At 36.8% G+C, this 20,493-nt stretch overlaps 1 protein-coding gene across 1 annotated transcript; it reads right to left on the bottom strand.

Annotated features, from left to right (window-relative positions):
• Nucleotides 1-12,924: 12,924 nt before the first annotated feature.
• Nucleotides 12,925-13,569, bottom strand: LOC129773397 (uncharacterized). Its single transcript, XM_055776994.1, has one exon. The coding sequence runs from the start codon at nt 13,567-13,569 to the stop codon at nt 12,925-12,927; it is 645 nt and encodes a 214-aa protein (XP_055632969.1).
• Between the last annotated feature and the right edge of the window lie 6,924 nt (nt 13,570-20,493).

Genomic DNA, 20,493 nt, shown 5'->3' with positions numbered 1-20,493 from the left:
TGAAAAATCTTGAACAGGATTGTGTCTTTATTTATTTATGTTTATAAGCCAACAGACTCGAAGCCCCAATGGTAATCTTGGTATCTAAATTTGCATTTGCATGAGTGTCTGAAAATAATCTGATATTATAATGATGAGTTTTGTTAGAAATACTATGAATTTTATAGTAAAAGGTAAATTCAACGGGGTCAATTAGAAAATCAATCAATGAACAGTTTTGCGATTGGACCCATGAACTTGCTCATAGTAAGAAAACGTGAATGTTTGAAGGTATTGATAACAAAAAACAAATTTTGGGCGGGACGAAGTTTGCCGGGTTAGCTGGTATATACATAAATGGATTTCTGTCTGCCTCTCTGTCTGTCTGATTCTTATGGACTCGGAAACTACTGAACCGATCGACATGAAAATTGGTATGTAGGGGTTTTTGGGGCCGGGGAAGATTTTCGTGATAGTTTGAGACCCCTTCCCACCTCTCAAAGGGGGGGGGGACGGGCAGCCATACAAATGAAACACAAATTTCTATATTACTCGAGAATTAATCAACCAAACTAATAAATCATTCTATGGGTGTTAGATACTCCTCCCTCCTCTCTTAAGGGGGGCTGCCATACAAATGAAACACAAATTTCTGCATTACTCGAGAATTAATCAAGCAAATGAAACCAAATTATGCATATAGAGGTTTTAGAGTTCAATAAATGACTCTATGGTTAGATGCTCCTCCCCCCTCTCTCTTAGGGGGGGGGAGTGCTGCTATACAAATGAATCACAAATTTCTGCATTACTCGAGAATTAATCAAGCAAATAAAACGAAATTGGGCATGTGGGGGTTTTAAGGTGCAATACATGTTTTTACGGTGGTTTGACACTTCTTTCCCCTTTAAAAATAATGCACATATTCAACCAAACATGACAATTGAAAATTTTCGGAAAACTCTAAAGGAGAATGGGAAAATTCGAGAAATTCAACTCGCATGTGTTCTACAATTACATATTGACAAGCGTTGTTAGTTCATTTGTTGTTTACGGTAACGAAATTGATCTTCGTTCGAAAGTGGAAATGGATTTTAATGTGATAAAACGCACTCCTATATCTTCTTCTATATAGTTCTGCGATTGGACCAATGAACGTGTGCTTAGTAAAAAAAACGTGGATGTGATAACAAAAAATAAATTTTGGGCGGAGTTTGCCGGGTCAGCTAGTGAAATTTAATGAGAAAAAAGGTGAAAGAAAAAAATTTGTATTGAACAGTTAATGCAAACTTAGTTGGCACATTTTGTAAGTAAAAATTTTACGAAAGTAGAGTAAGGCAAAAATCAGTATAAAATTTACAATATAAAGTATGCGACACTGCAATATTTCATATGACGAAAGCCATGGAATCATCTCTGTTTGTTTTTCTCGCCCAATTCGGCAGGAAATTAGTCTGACGGAAAAAAACATTTGCATGTTTCTCCTATTAGACTAATTTCCTGAAAATCGTCCACCGGAACAAACAAAAACAAACAACATATCTCCTAATTTCGACCGCCACCCCCCACAACTCGAGGTCGAAACATTCAGTGCCCATCTCTCCGTCAGCAAGAGCAACAACGGCAATCAACCTTATCTGCCTTGTCATTCCTTTGCTCGATCCTATTCACGGCTAGTTAACTGCCGTTCTAAGCATAGTTGTCCCATGTTCCAAAATCAGCAACTGAGAAAAACGCACTCAAAGTTTTCTAGCATATTTTGCTACCAGAAGTTTTAAGCATTTCGGTTTAGCGATACACCGGGTTTCTTAAAAGCAGGGAACTATAGTTTAATGAAATGTAAAAAGAACCCCTCATTTGAATCAATCAATCTTGGTTACAGGCTTAAAAATTCACTGTTATGCCTAGAATATCAACATGGGACAATTGAACTTGATGTTGTTTTTTTGAAATACTGGGAAAAAGCAATATTATTTTTGTGTTTTTTTCCGAATGATTATGCATAAAAATATTGTTTTAGGAAGAAGGGAGTGATCTACAACACTTTGCAGAATATAAATCTCGTTATTATTAGGCTTTCACTAGCAAGTGTTCTGTTAAACTTTTTTTTATTTGTTCGAGAATTAGTTTGTTCTTCCAAACCAGAAATGAATACATTAGCCCTGCCGAGAGAATCACTTAAAATTTTTGTACTTGAACCGATTTATTCGATATGGATCTACAAAAAAATACATGATGGGACAGTTATGAATAGAATATCAACATGGGGCGTTTGAGCTTGATGTTGTTTTTTGAAAAGCTGGGAACAAACTATAACTTTTTTGTGTTTTTCCGGTAGACTAGGCATAGAAACATAGTTTTATGAAGAAAAGTGAAAATTTTCAATAAGTAACATGGGACAACTATGCGTAGAACGGCAGTTAATACAGTCCCGTTTTGTTCTACGTTCGCGTCCAATTTCTAGCCATTTCATTGTCAGCGTTTCCAAATAACTCCTCCACTTGATTATTCGAAATGAACACAAATCTCACGATCGGAAAGAGCTGAATCAGATCAGCAGCAATGGCGCCACACAGTCACTGGGCCCAACTTCCGTCCGATGAGAATTGAAATCTTGTGATAAATAATAAATAAAAAGTTTTCCGTGTCTTATTGCTTCTTCCGCTTCGGGACGGTGAGTGTCTGACTGTTGGAAGCAGCAATAATATAGCCGGTAGGTTTATGACTCTTCATTGCTGATGTCCTTTCCCCCACGCTGGTAACGGTGGCAGAGACGGGGGAGAAAAAGATGATGGCCTGCTGCAGGCAGGATGCGAAAAATAAGTTTTCGATTTGTATGCTTCCATTTTCTCAACCAGCACAAGAAGCTGTTTGTTTGCGTTATGCCGTTGTTTATCGTCAGTCGAGATAATTTTCCCGCCAGTTGTTACAACTTCTGTGCCAGCGGAAGGATCATAATGGGTGTGGGATATAGGACGCGCCGGGATGGTAAAAGCTGCTGGAACGAATGAAGGAACGAAAAAGCTGTTATTTCAATTGCAGAAGACATTCAATGGCAGCCGATAGCAGCGCGTTGATAAGCGGTTGAGAAGAGCCGAAGAAAAATGGAGCAAACGTGAGACTTGAAACTGGGTTTTGTGAGAGTCCTGGGGGATTGCGAGGGTGGATATGGATGGTTTATTGGCAAGATATGAAATGAATCATTTTTGTGGTGGAGAAAAAGTTTTTTTTTATGGAGTTGTTGGTATTGTATGCTACCAATGTTAACAACATTGTTTTTACCCGTGGTGAGTTATGGTCGGAGAAAGTGCTGTGGGATTTATCTCGTAATGTGTGTTTTGTTGTTTTAGCCAGCCAGGAAACTTCAGTAATTGGCTATACTTTTTTTTTCCAAAATCATGTTGTTTGACTTTTATTGATCGTGTTGTGCGAGTGTTCTGCCAGATCATATCGGTTGTTTTTGTTCTGTTGCAGATGAGTCTTATTCCTCCAATATTATACCTAAGCTAGCAGTAACACTCGCTGACTGAAATTCTGTAGCAACTTTTTTTAATATATCATATCTTTTCATTATGCAATGCCGAGAAAACCAAAGGAAAGAATTCAGTGAACATCATTCAGGTTAATTGCCATAGTGGTTACGAGAGATGTACAAGTTCATCATGATAATTCACTTTTGACTCGTTATTACTGAGTAGGATACGACAAAATGAACACAAATGCGAGCGCATTAACATTTCATTTTTAGAATGGGTATACAAATGAAGTATGTAAATGTATTACTTTTTTCCGAATGTGTTTTGCAATTTCATGTCCCGATTGGTATTTGATTCCACCGTATGTGACACAGTTCAACGCAAATGGATGTAATAATCGAAGCATGAATAATTTGTGTAAAATATATTCACCCATGGATGGAATCAATATTTAACTTACATTCCGAATGCCACATATTGTGGCTATTTGAAAAATGTATGATAGTAAACTAGATTATATTTTTTTAGCCGTTTCCATGTTTCGTGTGCCACGAGTTTCTCTCTCTTTATCTCTCTAAAAAAAGGGAAATAAAACGTCCTGTTGTATCATGATGATGATAGAAGCTCATTTTGAAATACTAAATTATTGGAAAGATTAGCAAAATCATTTGTCTGATACACATACCGATAGGCGACACAAATTGCACCATAATTAACGCTTATTATTTGATTTAATGCGATCGAGGGGCTTGTTTATCAACACGGACTACATGAAATCAAGTTGTCATAGAGGGAGGCTGCTTTTCCGCAACGATAGACATTTCAATTATTTTTGATTTACAGTTAATGTAGAGATTTCTGTTTCACATACACATAACACTGTATGTGCATTAGAGGCTCATCTTGAAAGCGTTGCTTTAATTAAGTACTGAGTTCTATATTATTATGATAATTCTTACACTGACAAGGATGGATGAAAGAATGCATGCGCTGAGTCAAGGACGATGGCGATTCATAAAGCTGCAAAGCAGCACTCAAGGGTGGTCCCCTGTCTGGAAGGTCGGAAAATAATGAATTTTCGTGGATTTTTTTTCGAATGTTACGAATAATGTGAAGTGTTCGTGTATTTTGGTTATTGTTTAAAGTATATTTGAAGATGTATTTTCCATTTTTTGAGTGAAATTATTATAATTATTATTATGCTGTTGACAGCTGGATGCGTAGATGCTGTCTGAAAATCGGTACATTGCTGGTGGTATCGGTTTTGAAGCAACGGGGTGTCGTAGAACAAATTCCAATGTATTTTTTGAAACTTGAGAACAATACCTAAAGCGTTACATAAACATTTTTTTAATTCGAAAAATTTCCAAAACGGCGGCCATTTTTGTTAAAAATTAGATATTTTTCATGAAAAATCTCTAAACAGTGATTTTTAAAAAATCGAAAAATTGAGATATCAAAAAAAGGCTATGTAACACCTTAGATAATTCATTTTTACATGCTGATAAAAAATTTCATAAAAAATCGGTCTAGTAGATACCACCAGTTGAAATAACATAGTTTCGAGAAAAACGCGTTTTATAATTCGTACAGCAATACTATATTCCTTGAGGTGATTTCATACTTTTGAATGTAACTTTCCAACGAAATCAAATATCGAAAAAAAAAATTAGGACAACATTTCTGAGGGCATAAGTTTCTTAAAAATGCAAAAAACAAAAATTTATTTTTTTTTCGATTCTCCAGACCGGGGTCCAGACACAATTGAAAATTGTTAAATTAACTTTTAGCCGCAGCATTAAAATGTACTGTTGATTGCCCGCTGTCTAGAGCGACATTGAAACACTGAACAAGTAGATTTTTAGCATGTCTTCAACACTCCCAAAAATCCCATTTCCCAAACAAATGATTATCTAATCATGCCATGCAAACCTTTCCGCAGAACGGAAACAGAAAATCGGAAACGAATCAGTTGTGGTTGCGGCGAAGGCGAAGGCAACCGCTGCGGAAACTATGCATCACTAATGAGCTTTCTCCCGACGAAACAAAAATTAAAAAATCTTTTTTCATTATTATCTCGGATACTACTTTAAAATGCATCAAATTTTCTGAAATTTCACTTTTGAAGTATCTTTTAGTGCAAGTTTTGATGATCCTGAACCACGTCTCTCGGTTTAATGAAAACAGTTGAGGGTGTTTGATTAATGGGTTCATTTTTATTCTCGCGAGAACAACGCAACATAGATTTTGTCCTTATTGCCAGTGCGCGTAATACATCTCTTCTTCTAGACACACAAACTGCTGCCACAAGTGATCCTATATGTGTACCATCACCACCATTGACAACGCTGAATGCTGGATGACTGATGAATCGTGAATGAGGCGATTATATTTTCCACCAGCATCAATATTATATTTTTCTTAACCATCTCAACCTTCCTTTGGCATCGCACGAACACAACATCTATGTATGTCTATGATACAAAAATACAAAAGCAATCTCACCCAGACAGAACGGTGCGGTACCTCAACCGAACAAATTTTCATCACTGTGTATGTGTGTGTGTTGGATCGATATCACGAGGACGGTTCTCCGATGAAAACGTGCCTCTGGACGCTTGAATTTGCATGTCCACAGCGAAAACTGATAAAGATCTGATAAATCAACTCCTTTTACTTGGTAAACGGTAGAAGAAAACACGTTGCAATAGGAGGGAAACATAAACACAGGGCGTTGTATTTTCATTCAGGCCGTGGCAGGAGAATTGACGTTGTTGCTGTTGTTGTGGTTACTCATGTTAATGTTGCCGCTTTGCTGCCGTTACTGTTGCTGAATTTGGATTATCTTGCTTCTCTTCGGTTCCTTCCTTTTTAATGATGGTGTTTACGACGTTTACGTCGCGGTTTAAAAAATGATGGATCGCTTCGCTGTGTCGCTAGCTAAGTTTTCGGCATACTGGCATGAGAATCTTAAAAGGGTGGGGCTTGCGATGCAATATTTATCTTCTCTTCAGGAACTGAGCAGTGTGAGTTATTTTACTATCTTGATAGCATTATCAAGCAAAACAAAACTGACCTATGGTATACCATTATTGGCTGTTTATATCATTAGACTGTTGTCTACTCACTAGCTGGTGTGAAACTGAGGTTCACTAGAGTGAGATGAATATTTATATGACTGGTTTCGATTTCTTATATTTCTTATTTCTCTTGAATAGAATGATTTTACGACCATTTTACCATTTTTTATTGCTATTACCAACAAGTTAACCGTAAGGAGGTCTCTGTAGCCACATTGGTTGCGCGTTCAAAACTCAGGTCCCTCATTGACCATATTTGTGTTGTTACAGAATAACTACGTCCACGATCCACAGTCGAAATAAGAACGATTCATCCATACAACTGCTCTGCTCTGCAAGGAACATCGGGCTGCTGTTTTATAAATAACTCAACAATGATCAATCAACTGTCTACGCTGTCCTGTCTAACTGGATAATGGAAGAACAGAAGGAAAAACTCTTACACCTAAATGGCTACTGTGTAAATGTGTACCATATGCAATGGTATAGAAGGGAATACTTGCTACGTTGGAAACTTATTGATCTACACTTTTACTTCACCTATTTTTCAATAGATTATTGAGTAGTCCAATCAATTGGCACAAAAGTCTCATAAATGCTTCAAGGATTGATTGAGCCATGAGCTTCCAAATTTGGAAATTTTCTTGTGATGCTAACGATTCGCAGTTTCTCAATCCGAACTGACGTGACTTCATACGAAGTTATGATATTGACGTTCTTTTTCGTCAAGTTCCTTATACGCCATTAACAGTAGTCAGTTTACTGCAACTGATTAACTGTTTGCTGGGAACGATCGTTGCACACGTTTATTTTTGAAACTATGCAGGCCAACAGAAAATCTCAACAATCCATTCTCAAAATATCGATTGTATCTTCAAGATCTGCGCGAAACAGACGCTATTCAGGCTTGAATTTTATTTAGCTCTATGTTTTAAGCAAACATTGAAAATGTATGTATTACATGTTCGGTAAAGCAACTAAATTTATTTCAAAATAAAAATCAACCATATTTTCATTTTAATACTTTACTGTGTTTTGTTTTTAACTATTGTTCTGTTACCATAGCGAAACCACATCAGTATGTTCCGTCATATTTGACGTCATTGACTGAATGAACCTAACATTAATAACATTATACATTCACTCTATATGATCCCAGCTGTTTACGTAGGACCACGTCTAACAGAGATAACAGAGATAAACAATTAAATCATTTTGAAAGGTCAAGCATACAGATGTGTATGAACGCGCTGTATCCCCCGTTTTGATTGGTCCGATTTATGCTCCTCAAATTGGCAGTATTGTTGACAAATCATAGAACAAAGCTCAATGGAATTGGAAATCGCAAAAAATCAGGCGTTGTCGCTGCACAATAGTATTTGACCAGCAACAAGCGAATTTGAATCTCAAATATTCTCCAAATGATGATTCTTGTAGGAAATTAATCAATCGTGCAATTTATAAATGAGAGATAATTTCGGTAACGTAGCCCATACACGTGGGAGAAAGCTGTCAATTTCAAGGAGTCGCCACAGCAATAATAGAATGAGATATGGAAATCCGTTAAACATACATAAATACATAATAAATAAGAAGAGTGATCATTTGAAAGATAAATTTTACCAAATTTCGCTGACACGTTCCCCACAGCATAAAAAAAGAATATCATTGTTTTTTCTGAATAAAATGTGCTTTGGCAATTGAGTAGACTAACGGATGTTCATGGCAGTGATGAAGAAAATCATGTTCGCTAAGCTCAAATGCATAGATTTTCGGGCTAGGTGGCATCGAAAACCTATATATTCCAAACGAAAATCAAAATGACAGGTCCAGACAACCAGTAAATATGAGCAAATGAAACTTTTGTTCTTCAATATGTTTTGAAGTTTATTTTTCCACCCAGTGTCATTTTCATCTTGACTATTCACGATGCCAGAATTGAATTTCATTTTAGCCAAATGAATATCAGCTGTTGTTCACTTTTTAACCTGAGGCAGCTGTGTGCAGTTGGTTTTTATTTATGCCGTTGTTACCGTCTCGCCAAACAAAATCATGTGCGATTTCTTACAAAGTTCGTTTCATCGAACTCTGGCGTTATTGCTCTCTAAATGGTCCAGCCTGACTAATTTTATTTATGAATTTTGACTCAAAATCAATGCCAGAATTCATGCATTAGCGATATGAACAAAATGAACTCGTTTGTTATTGTCATCAATATAATGAGGGCAGTGTGTTTCAAGCTGAAATAAGTCATTGCTGAAATAAAATCATATTCGTTACTCGTGAATACTTGTTGATATTCTAAGACACTGATTCATGGTAATCCGTACAGCACGCAAGTAAAATCATTACTTTTGTAGACTGAAGTGAATAAATTTTTTTCACTTCAAAATCCCTCAAGTAAAACAATTAATTCTTCTGCAATATAATGAACTTCAGACTGGTTTTGTTTGCTAGATATATACATTCTCTGGGTTAAAATAAGAGACTTTACAATATAAATTAGTTTTTTAATTATAGAAGTACAAGAGTAATTTGATCTACAATTCCAATAGTTTTAACTTAATCAAACGGAGGTAAGAGAACAGTATAAAACAGTGAAATTCTAGAGCATTTACAGGAAACACGGTCACTCGAATTCCATTTATCCGGATGGAACATTTACCCGAAGTAATTTCGAACAAGAAAGAAAGAAATATCAAAAAACAACACACCACGTTGGAAAGGAGCTCATTTGTCAAAGAAAGTAAAAGTATCAGGAATTATTGAATTTTGATTTTCACATTTGGTAATCCCAACTTATATATTTGGAAACAAGTAAACACCACGAGCAGCTCAAAATTCTATAAATTATCACAAAATCTGATTTTTCGGATTGTTTCCTTCTCCATTCGGGTAAAATACACACTGTTACTGATATTGTAGCGCAACCGTAATTGTGATACTCTAAAAAGAATCGGAATTAAAAAGAAAATTCATGTAACTACAGGTCGTACCCGATCATATATAGACTCGGTTGAATATGATTTTATTATATATAATTTTTGGTTTTTTTTTTCTCTGTTTATTCGAATATTTCAAAAACAACATATTTCAAGCAAAAATTAAATAGTTCGATGTGAGACGAAAGTTAATTGGCTATTTCTTGGTAATAAAGTACAGTCAAAATTGTGGTTTTTGAAGATGTCAATTGAAAACTCATCAGTGTTTAACCCTTTGCCGTCGTATTAAATTTGAACATGGGTATCGTACTGGTCGTAATTATTTTTACTTGAAAAAGCAGTGATATATAACTTTGTGAGATTATATGTAGTGTATTCATAACTTGTGGGATTATGAAAGATGAACACGATTAATTGTTTTGTAAACTTTAGATAAGCTTTTACTAAACATGTGTTTCAATGTGTTATTTTCATATATAGAATATGTGTAAAAATTTGTCTTCGTCTGATATCTTTCGAAACAGTCCCTATAATGCAGCCCTGATTTTCGCATATATAACAAAAAAATTGTTTCCGTCTTTAATCTTTCTGTTTGAACATACAGAACAATGCTCTTCACATCTACACATTGCCGCAATGCATGGCATTTTGCATTGAGCCTTTCCTCAAGCATGGGTAACAACTTTTGTTTATACTGAGTACCGTTATTCATTATTCATAGAAGTACCGTTTTAATTCGTGAACTAGTTCACTAGACATTAAAATTCTTTTATAAAAAGATTGAACTGATAAATTTTTGCGTAAAGTATAAGACTAGTATAGTTCTTTGCTGTGGTGGCTGAGAGCAGACAAACGACCAGAACGGTAAAAAAGGTATGGTGGCACAAGCAGACACGCGACCCCGAAGAGTTAAATAATATTGCAACAAAATTAAAAAAACCAAATGAGTCAGTTATCAATGAACAGATTGTAGAGCAATTAGAGAACTTCAATTTTGCTGATAAAAATAATCAACTTTAGTATGCGCTTTTGAAGAAAATTAATAAAAAAGCCTGAGAAAAAGCCCCTTTTTAAAGGATACTCACTTTCACTTATTTTAATATTTTTTCAACGATATATATTTGGGGGTCTCCGTAGCCACATTGGTTGCGCGTTCGCTTGGTAAGCGACCGATCGTGAGTTCAAAACTCAGGGCCCTCATTGATCATCCTTGTGTTGTTACAGAATAACTACGTCCACGCAACAATCATCAGCGATGGAGATCGATCCACGGTCGAAATAAGATCGATTCATCCATACAACTGCTCTGCTCTGCAAGACACATCGGGCTACTGTTCTATAAATAACTCAACAATGATCAATCAACTGTCTCCGCTGTCCGGTATAACTGAATAATGGAAGAACTGAAGGAAAAACTATTACGCCCAAATGGCTACTGTGTAAATGTGTACCATATGTAATGGTATAGAAGGGAATACTCTAACGCGGAAAAAGTCAACTATGTTATGTGCTAATTATAGATATGACAAACATGTGACATGCACACGATTAAAATTCGGCTCTGTTACTGCTAAAATGTTAATGAGCTTAAAATAAATGTAGGGGATAAAAAAACGATACATAGATTCTAAATTCCTCACCTTTCAAATGTAAACAACAGAATCTTTCTAAGTACAGGAGAATTAGTACCAGCTCAAGACAAACTGCGTACTTTCTGAATTAGTACCAGCTCAAGACAAACTGAGCCAATAATAAACAAAATTCAATCAATTTATCATAGTTGAAATTCTCATTTATCCAAATTGGAATTCTGAAAGATTCTGAGTCAGCCGGAATCTTAATCTTAATCTTACTTTTTCAAATTTTATGAAAAATGTGCAAAATTACAAAAACACCATTGTCGATATCATTAATGGATTAAGTCGTATATCATGAGAACGAGCATCATAATAGCGCTATATGCAGTATTGTATACGTACATTCTTATCATTGTACATAAATCAGGTAAAAAAAAGTCGCCGAAAAAGAATCCAGTGTTGCTTGATAATTGGAAAGCATATTTCGTCGAAAATATTTTACGACCTTCAGTTTTGTAGTTTGAAAACTTGGACAGATGGTTTCAAAAATGCATTTCTGCACCGCGCCTAGTTCTTAGAAAAGTAATTTCAGTAATTTCATGCGTTTCAGCATTTTTTTCAAATAAAATTTAGATGTCGCTCATTTGGATAATTGTCGCTACAAGCATCTTTGACCAGTCCTAGTCCTAGTGGTAATCGGAACGTGAAGCAGCCTTATAAGTTTTCCTGCGAGATAGGGAGATTGGTCGAAGGCTTTGCAAGTCGCACCACAAAAATAACATGCAACGAACTTTACACAAGAAAAAAAATCGTGTATCAAATTATAAATTCTGAGCTAGTCATTCCATAACGAACATCTGAAATTTCCTAAAATCCTTAACCTTCAAGAAATCTCATCCCAATTTTTTCACCCTTACTTATTATAGTACCAAATTCAAAGAATATTTAAACTTTCATCTGATTGTATCCAATATGGTATACTAGTCATTACTAGGTCCGATTTTGGTTGCCTGTTTGATAATAATTAACCTTCGTACCAGGCTGCTCAAATCCAGGATTTTTTTTTTATTTCATTCTTTTCAACTTTATTTTGCATTTTTGAATGAATTGTTCCAGGAATAAAAAAGTGATATCATAGATAGCGAGTATCCATGTCTTGTCGACTTTGATATATTTAGAAAAAAAACCGTTGATTATGATTCTCGAGAAGGCGTTTTCCTAGCAGCTTCATCTAAAACTTACAAAATCTCCATTTTTTTTTGTGCCCTTAAGGGGAATAAATATTCTATCGAATGCTTTTTAGATAATTTAATGAGTAGTGATTCTATCTTTTTTCAATTTCTTGCTCTAAAATGTTGTATCTAATATGGCATGTTACATTTTGCTTCCAAATTAGCTGGAGCTTTAGGTACTGGTATGTTTGTGTGGATGGGACCAATTGTAAAATGAAGATTAGAAGATGAAATGGAATGCTGTTATTTTCAATTATATCTTTTTAAATCATACAAACAAAAATAACAGTTATAACTATGACACTTTTGCTCTTGCTATACCATACAAATCCCTTAAAGAAAAGCTGTTTTCTTACTCATGAACGGATTTCGGATTCTCATGTCAAGGTTATATCAGTTATATTTTTAGTCAGACTTTCCATAGGAATAGAAAATATTTTCGATTTTTAATTTCTAAATTTCATTTCGGAAAGCATCTTGATCATGCAATGAAACGTAATTCATAAAACATTAGAAAATCTTTCGCTTCCTGAGCTTGAGATATTCGAGACCGAAGTCAAAATATTTTTAGCGACTATTCTACACCACACAATTTTTGTTTTTCTTAACTATGCCTTTAAAACGTCAGCGTGTTTACTTTTCTACTTCGTCGGCTGCTCCGCCCCAGATATGCGCCTTGTCGTCGGCGTCACGATTGCTCTACGCGTCGTCGGCTGTGCCACCACTGATCGACGTGTCGTTGGCTGTAGCGCTGCGCCCACAATTTCACCGTACGATGGGGCCTTCTGTTCACCGTATGATGGAGCCTTCTGTTCGCCATACGAGGGAGCCGCGGGGCTACCGTAAGATGGAGCTTTTGGTTCACCGTAAGAAGAAGCCTTTTGTTCACTGTATGTTGGAGCGGCGTATCCACCGTAAGATGGAGCCTTTTGTCCGCCGTAAGAAGCAGCTGAATGTCCGCCGTACGATGGAGCCTTCGGTGCGCTGTAGGATGGTGCTGCGTATCCTCCATATGATGGTGCTTTTTGTCCGCCATAGGAAGGAGCGGCGTGCCCTCCGCCATATCCACCGCCATGGCTTGGACTACAGGGAGCATGTGCCACCTGTGGGACACATCCTATCAGTAGACTAGAGCCACACTTGGCTGATGGAGCCTTGGCAGCATACGTGTAGACGGAGGCATGACCACCGCCGCCATAGGATGGAACGGGTCCATATGATGGAGCAGCCCAACTTCGTAGAATGCAACAGACCACAACCAGTGTCGAGATGCAGAAAGACTTCATTTTATGAATCACTGTTTGCAACTTGCCACCAACTAGCACTGTCAAAATTTTACTGCGGTTATCTCCAAGTATCTTCATATTTTATAGTTCACTCGAGTTGTTGGCGCTACCCAAAAAAAAAAAGAAGCAGAAAAGCCTATAGTTTGTGATGCACCCAAATATTGTTACTTCCGCAGCAGAGCATAATATTTATTATTTGTTTTGTACATACCATACATGCTACGCGAATTCCGCATGGCATGAAACGGTTCTGGTATGGAATGAGTCATCTTGTACGCGCTTTGCTTCAGGTTATCACAAGATGCTTCATTTCGTCGATCGATGGCTCTCCTTTGGGTACATTATATTCGTTGTGTGGTATTATCAGAATAAAACCATCCCATCATCTAGAAACACACGTTAAAAAGATTTTTGCGTTCAATACTTGCGCTAGGAAGATAGATAGATAATTCTATGAGATCTTAGACTTATCGAAATGAGCAGACATTCACTGCTTGTAGACCATACTGAAGTCAGTGTTCCTTAAATCGAAGATCATCAAACCAATGGAAAAATGATGCAAGATCAAGTTTTCGTTGGTTTTTCGTCCAAAATTTTGATAATGGATTGTCCATTTTTTTTATTTGTATTATAGTGACTTTCAACTCATTTGGCTGGTTCGTCACGTTTACTTTCATTTTTGGAAGAATGTCGGGAGTGAGAAATGAACTCGTGACCTTCAGCGTGAGAGGCATGGATGTTATCACTACGCCAGATCGCCTCCGGATTATCCATTTCGAAACGCTTTAATTCACATCGTTAATGATACATCGAATTATAATTCCAACTTTAAAAAAAAATACTTGGAACATTCTGTGTTGAAAACAATACATTTTTTTCATTGTTCATAAGACACCAATTAATCCGTCAACGCTTGAATCAATGTCGTAACTTCGATATGTTTATTCCTTCACTTCGTCGGCTGCTCTGCGCCAACAATTTCACTCTTCGATGAAGCTCTTTGTCCGCCGTACGATGGGGCAGTATAACCCCCGCCATATCCACTGTCGTAACTTGGGATGCACGGTACATGTGACACCATCGGAGCGCATCCAACTAGGAGATTAGCACCACACTTAACCGCTGGTACCTTGGCAGCATACGTGTGGACAGCAGCATAACCACCGCCGTAACCACCGCCATAGGAAGGAGCAGCCGAACTTCTGAGCGCGCAGCTGACCAAAACCAGTGCCAAGATGTACAAAATTTTCATTTTGTTTAGTCGTTGACTGTAGATTTCAGAGAGAAAAAATGCACTGTTCGCAACTTCTGTTAGAACAAGCAAAAATTTACTGCTGTGACGCAGGAGTGCATTCATGTTTTATAGTTCATTCAAAATCGATTGGTTGTTTTGAATTTTTTCGTGGAGCGAAAATAACACACTCAAATATTGTTGCTTTCTCAGCGGTGCATATTGTTTATTATTTATTGCATGTATACCATGCAATATGTTGAATAGGTTAATCTGATTCAATTGATTACCAAACAGCACACCGATGCACTGTGGGGAATCGCTGGCCATCAGGAAAACAAATGAAGGACCCAGCTGGTTCGTAATATTTTTTTCATTATCATAATATTCAAGTTCTCAAATCCCTAATTTGGGCGCAATATCATGAAATCTTATTTTTTATGACGTTTCAAAGACCGGCATACTGACGTTTTTTGACAGTTTGTTCGAAAAAAAAAGTACATTACATTAAAATGCTCGACAAAAAATATATGAAAAAAAGGGATTTTTTGTAGAAAACCAGCTTAAAAATTTGGTTGCTGTAGTTTTCCACGGTTGTGACTATAAACGAAACTAGCTGACCCGGCAAACTTTGTCCCGCCCAAAATTTGTTGTTGTTATCAACACCTTGGGGGTCTTCGTAGCCACTTGGTTACGCGTTCGCTTTCTAAGCGATCGGTCGTGAGTTCAAACTCAGGGCCCTCAATTGACCATCTTTATGTTGTTATAGAATAACTACGTCCACGCAAACATCATCAGCGATGGAGATCGATCCACGGTCGAAAATAGATCGATTCATCCATACAACTGCTCTGCTCTGCAAGAAACATCGGGCTGCTGTTCTATAAATAGCAAAACAATGATCAATATCAACTGTCTCCGCTGTCCGCTCTGCTGAACAATGGAAGAACAGAAAGAATACCCTTACGCCGAAATGGCTACTACTATCTACTGTGTAATTTACAGTTTATAGAAACATAAACATATGTACATGTACACGATTAAAACCCGGCTCTGTTACAGCTAAAATGCTAATGAGCCTAATAAATAAGTAAATGAGATAAAAAAAAAATCAACACCTTCAAACATTCACGCGCAAGTTCATGAGTCCAATCACAAAACTGTTCATTGATTGATCTTCTAATCGAGCTCGTTGAATTTACCTTTTACTAAAAAATTCCTAGTACCTCTACCAAAACTCATCATTATAATATGAGATTATTTTCAGACACAATTCTCGTTCAAGATTTTTCAACCACTTGCAAATAACATGTTTCTCCGTTACATGGAATAAATGTTTGATACACAAAATATGATAGAATAAAGACAAACCCCTCCCATCTTCTCCCCTTAGAGAGGAGGAGGAGTGTGCATTCACCATAGAAACGTTTCGTGCCTCCTAAAGTCTTCACATGCCAAATTTGGCCCCTTTTGCTTGATTAGTTTTCGAGTTATGCAGGAATTGTTTTCATTTGTATGACAGCCTAAGAGAGGGGGAGGAGTGTCGAACCACCATAGAAACATTTATTGCATCCCAAAACCTCCACATGTCAAATTTGGTTTCGTTTGCTTGATTAGTTTACGAGTTATGCAGAAATTCGTGTTTCATTTGTATGGGAGACCCCCTTAGAGAGGGGGGAGGAGTGTCGAACCACCTTAGAAATATTTCTTCCCTATAAAACCTCCACATGCCAAATTTAGTTCCGTTTGCTTGATTAGTTCTTGAATTATGCGGTAATGTATGCTTCATTTGTATGGCAGCCCCCCCTCCCCCCTCAGAGAGACGGGAGGAGTGTCTATTAGCCATAGAAACGTCCCCTAAAACCTTCGCATGCCAAATTTGGTATTCTCTTGATTAGTTTTCGAGTCAAGTAGAAATTTGTGTTTCATTTGTATGGCAGATTCCCCTTAGACAGAAGGGTGGAGTATCTAACCAACGTGAAAACATTTATTGCGCTTGAAACCCTCCATATACCTAATTTGGTTTCATTTATTTTATTAGTTCTCGATTAATACAAAAAATTGTGCTTCATTTGCCTGGCAGGTCCCCTAAGAGAGGAGGAGGAGTATCTTACCACCGTAAAAGCATTTATTGCACCCTTAAACCTCCAGATGCCTAATTTGGTTTCATTTGCTTGATTAATTCTTGAGTAATGCAGAAATTTGTGTTTCAATTGTATGGCAGCCCCCCCTTAGAGAGGGGGGTGGAGTGTCTAACCACCATAGAAACATTCATTGCACTCTAAAACCTCCATATGCCTTATTTTTTTCATTTGCTTGATTGATTCTCGAGTAATGCAGAAATTTGTGTTTCATTTGTATGGCAGCCCCCCCTTAAAGGGGGGGGGGGGGGGGGGGTGGTGTGTCTATTCACCATGGAAACATTCATTGCACTCTAAAACCTCCATATGCCTTATTTTTTTCATTTGCTTGATTAATTCTCGAGTAATGCAGAAATTTGTGTTTCATTTGTATGGCAGCCCCCCTAAGAGAAGGGGAGGAGTATGTAACCCCCGAAAAAACATTTATTGCACCCTAAAACCTTCACATGTCAAATTTGGTTTCGTTTGCTTGAATAGTTCTCGAGTAATGCAGAAATTTCTGTTTCATTTGTATGGCAGCCCCCCTTTAGAGAGGGGGGAGGGGTTTCGAACTATCATAAGAACCTTCCACGATCCCAAAAACCAACATACATACCAATTTTCATGTTGATCGGTTCAGTAGTTTCCGAGTCCATAAAAAACAGACAAACAGACAGACAGAAATCCATTTTTATATATATAGATTTACAGAAAAACACACCTCTGAAATCTTAAACTGGAATCTCAATCTAAGATCTGAATCTGGGATCTGAATCTAAGATCTGAATCTGGAATCTGGATCTAAAGGGTGTGTCACATCAAATTGCATCACAGAAAAAACGCTGTAGAAATTCGCCCAGTAGACCGATCCTTTTAAAAATTTTAGACAGTAAAATAAAAACTATTAAACAACTTTTGGCATTTTCTTTTTATTCATACTTCGAGCCCAAGCCCGTATGCTCGCACCTTCCTCTTTACCCCGTCCATAATTTCCAGCATCTTACTGATGTCCCGATGTGACCACTCCGGATTCTCGAAATGAGTGCGCAGGATTAATTCACGACGCTCTTTTTCGTTCGACATTTTTCCAAATTTACGAAAAATTGACAGTGAAGCATGGCCAACGTGATCTATACACTCTTATCTGATTATAAGCGAAAGCTGAAGATATAATTCCTAAAAATTAAATTTCAACAGCGTTTTTTCCGTGATGCAATTTGATGTGACACACCATTTAGGATCTGAATCTGGAATCTGAATCTGAAATCTGAATCTGGAATCTGGATCTAGGATCTGAATCTGGAATCTGAATCTAAGAATTGAATCTGGAATCTGACAGAGGACTATGAATCTGGAGTCTGAGTCTGGAATGTGAACCTGGAATCAGAATTTAAGATCTGAATCTAGAGTCTGAATCTCGAATCTGGATCCAGGATCTGAATCTTGAATATGAATCAAAGATGTGAATCCGGAATCTAAATCTGGAGTCTGAGCCTGAATTGCAACCTGAATCTGAAATCTTAAACTGGAATCTCAATCTAAGATCTGTATCTGGGATCTGAATCTAAGATCTGAATCTTGAATTAGAATCTGAAATCTGAATCTGAAATCTTAAACTGGAATCTCAATCTAAGATCTGAATCTGGGATCTGAATCTAAGATCTGAATCTTGAATTAGAATCTGAAATCTGAATATGGAATCTGAATCTGGAGTCTGAGTCTCGAATCTGAATCTGAATCTGTAATGCGATCTGAATCTGGAATCTGAATCTATGATCTGAATCTGGATTCTAAATCTGGAGTATGAGCCTGAAATTTGAATCTGAACCTAAATTACAACATGGATCTGGAATCTGAATCTAAGGTCTGAATTTGGAATCTGATTCTGGAATCTGACAGGGGGCTCTAAATCTGGAGTCTGAGTCTCGAATATGAATCTGAATCTGTAATGCGATCTGAATCTGGAATCTGAATCTAAAATCTGAATCTTGATTCTAAATCTGGAGTCTGAGTCTGGAATATGAATCTGAGTCTGGAATCTGATTCTGAATTTGGAATTTAAAATTGAAATTTTAATCTGAAATTTGAAGCTGTTATTTGAATCTGGAATCTAAATCTGTAATCTAAATCTGTAATCTAAATCTGTAATCTAAATCTAGAATCTGAAATCTGAAATCTAAATCTGGAACCTGAATCTGAAATCTGAAATCTTTGGAATTTGAATGTAAGCCACGCAACTGCAATCGATATCTGCATATTCGAATTTAAAACTGAGAAATTTTCAAGTTTGTAATTTGTTTTCATAGATTGGAATCTCGTAGTATTGGTATAGGGAACAATCTCGAATATTCGTAGAACAACAAAAACCAAACTGTGAAGGAGGCAAAACTATTTTCAGCGTTCTTTCAAAATAATCATTCATTCATTCATTGAGAATTAAGAGACGAATGACCTTCGGGTTAATGTCCCTTAACTCTCCTAAACTCGCGCGCAAAATCGTAACTCGTATACTCACAGACTGTGTGTGTCTCTGTGATTGCTATTGTGTATTTTTAAGGGTTATTGGTATTTATTCCCGTTCTGGCCGGGGGATCTTTCGTCAATACATTTCTTCCGGCTTGCACTGTGGTCAAGCGTATTCTAGAACTTACCATTCCAGAATATAGAATAATATTCAAGGCGTTTCATCCGTCATAGAAATCTCAACTAAATATTGCTAATAAAAATGACGCAAGTAATACCTACGTTGAGAAGGCCAAAGTTCCACTGGGAACGTTAGTGCCATCCGAAAACAGAATGGTATTTATTTAAAGAAACAGATATAATTGAATGAAAAAATTCCAGAAAATATTTTTCCTTTAACATCATTCAGCCACCTCATTTACTCTCGGTTTGTCAGATCTATGCGAGAGTATAGGAAGGTTAAAAATAAGAACGGAACATCCTTGAAAATTGATTCAGATGCAACTTCAAACAAATGGTTACCATTTCTACGTTAGACCTACGTCAATTTTGCGTTTATATGTGTCGCCTAGTTGCAAAACCGGCCAACTCCAAAAATAAAAATTTTACAGGAAAGACGATTGCCATCTGGAAAAGACATGCCACCTGTTTTGCAGCACATCATGATTTTCAAACGCGTGTTTTATAAGGTATTGATCTATATTGATGCTGTTTCTCACTACCAATAAGTGGGAAAATGTATCTATTGTCTAAAAAACCATTTTCTCCAAGTTGTGGAGTTGGCCGGTTTTGCAACTAGGCGACACATATATAACCCACTTCAAGTTTTTGTTGGAACTGATTTTACGAATATTGTAATATTTTGATTTTCAACCTTGACTTTCCAGGAAATTCTTGATTCTAGTTTGTGGAAACAATAAGAATATAAATAAAATCTTTTACTAGATAAAATTAACAACTATGAAAAAATGCAGCTTTTCACATAGAAACTCCGAAAGTCTCTCAAATGCATTAAAATGTTCAATCAGATAAGCTACCCACATAGCAGAGCCATAAGCCATAAGAGATCAAGTCAAGGATTGCTGAATACCATCAATGAAACATTTCGAA

This window comes from Toxorhynchites rutilus, chromosome 3 (genome assembly GCF_029784135.1).
Source record: "Toxorhynchites rutilus septentrionalis strain SRP chromosome 3, ASM2978413v1, whole genome shotgun sequence".
NCBI classification, from domain to species: Eukaryota; Metazoa; Arthropoda; class Insecta; order Diptera; family Culicidae; genus Toxorhynchites; species Toxorhynchites rutilus.
This window is presented reverse-complemented; position numbering and strand designations above follow the sequence as displayed.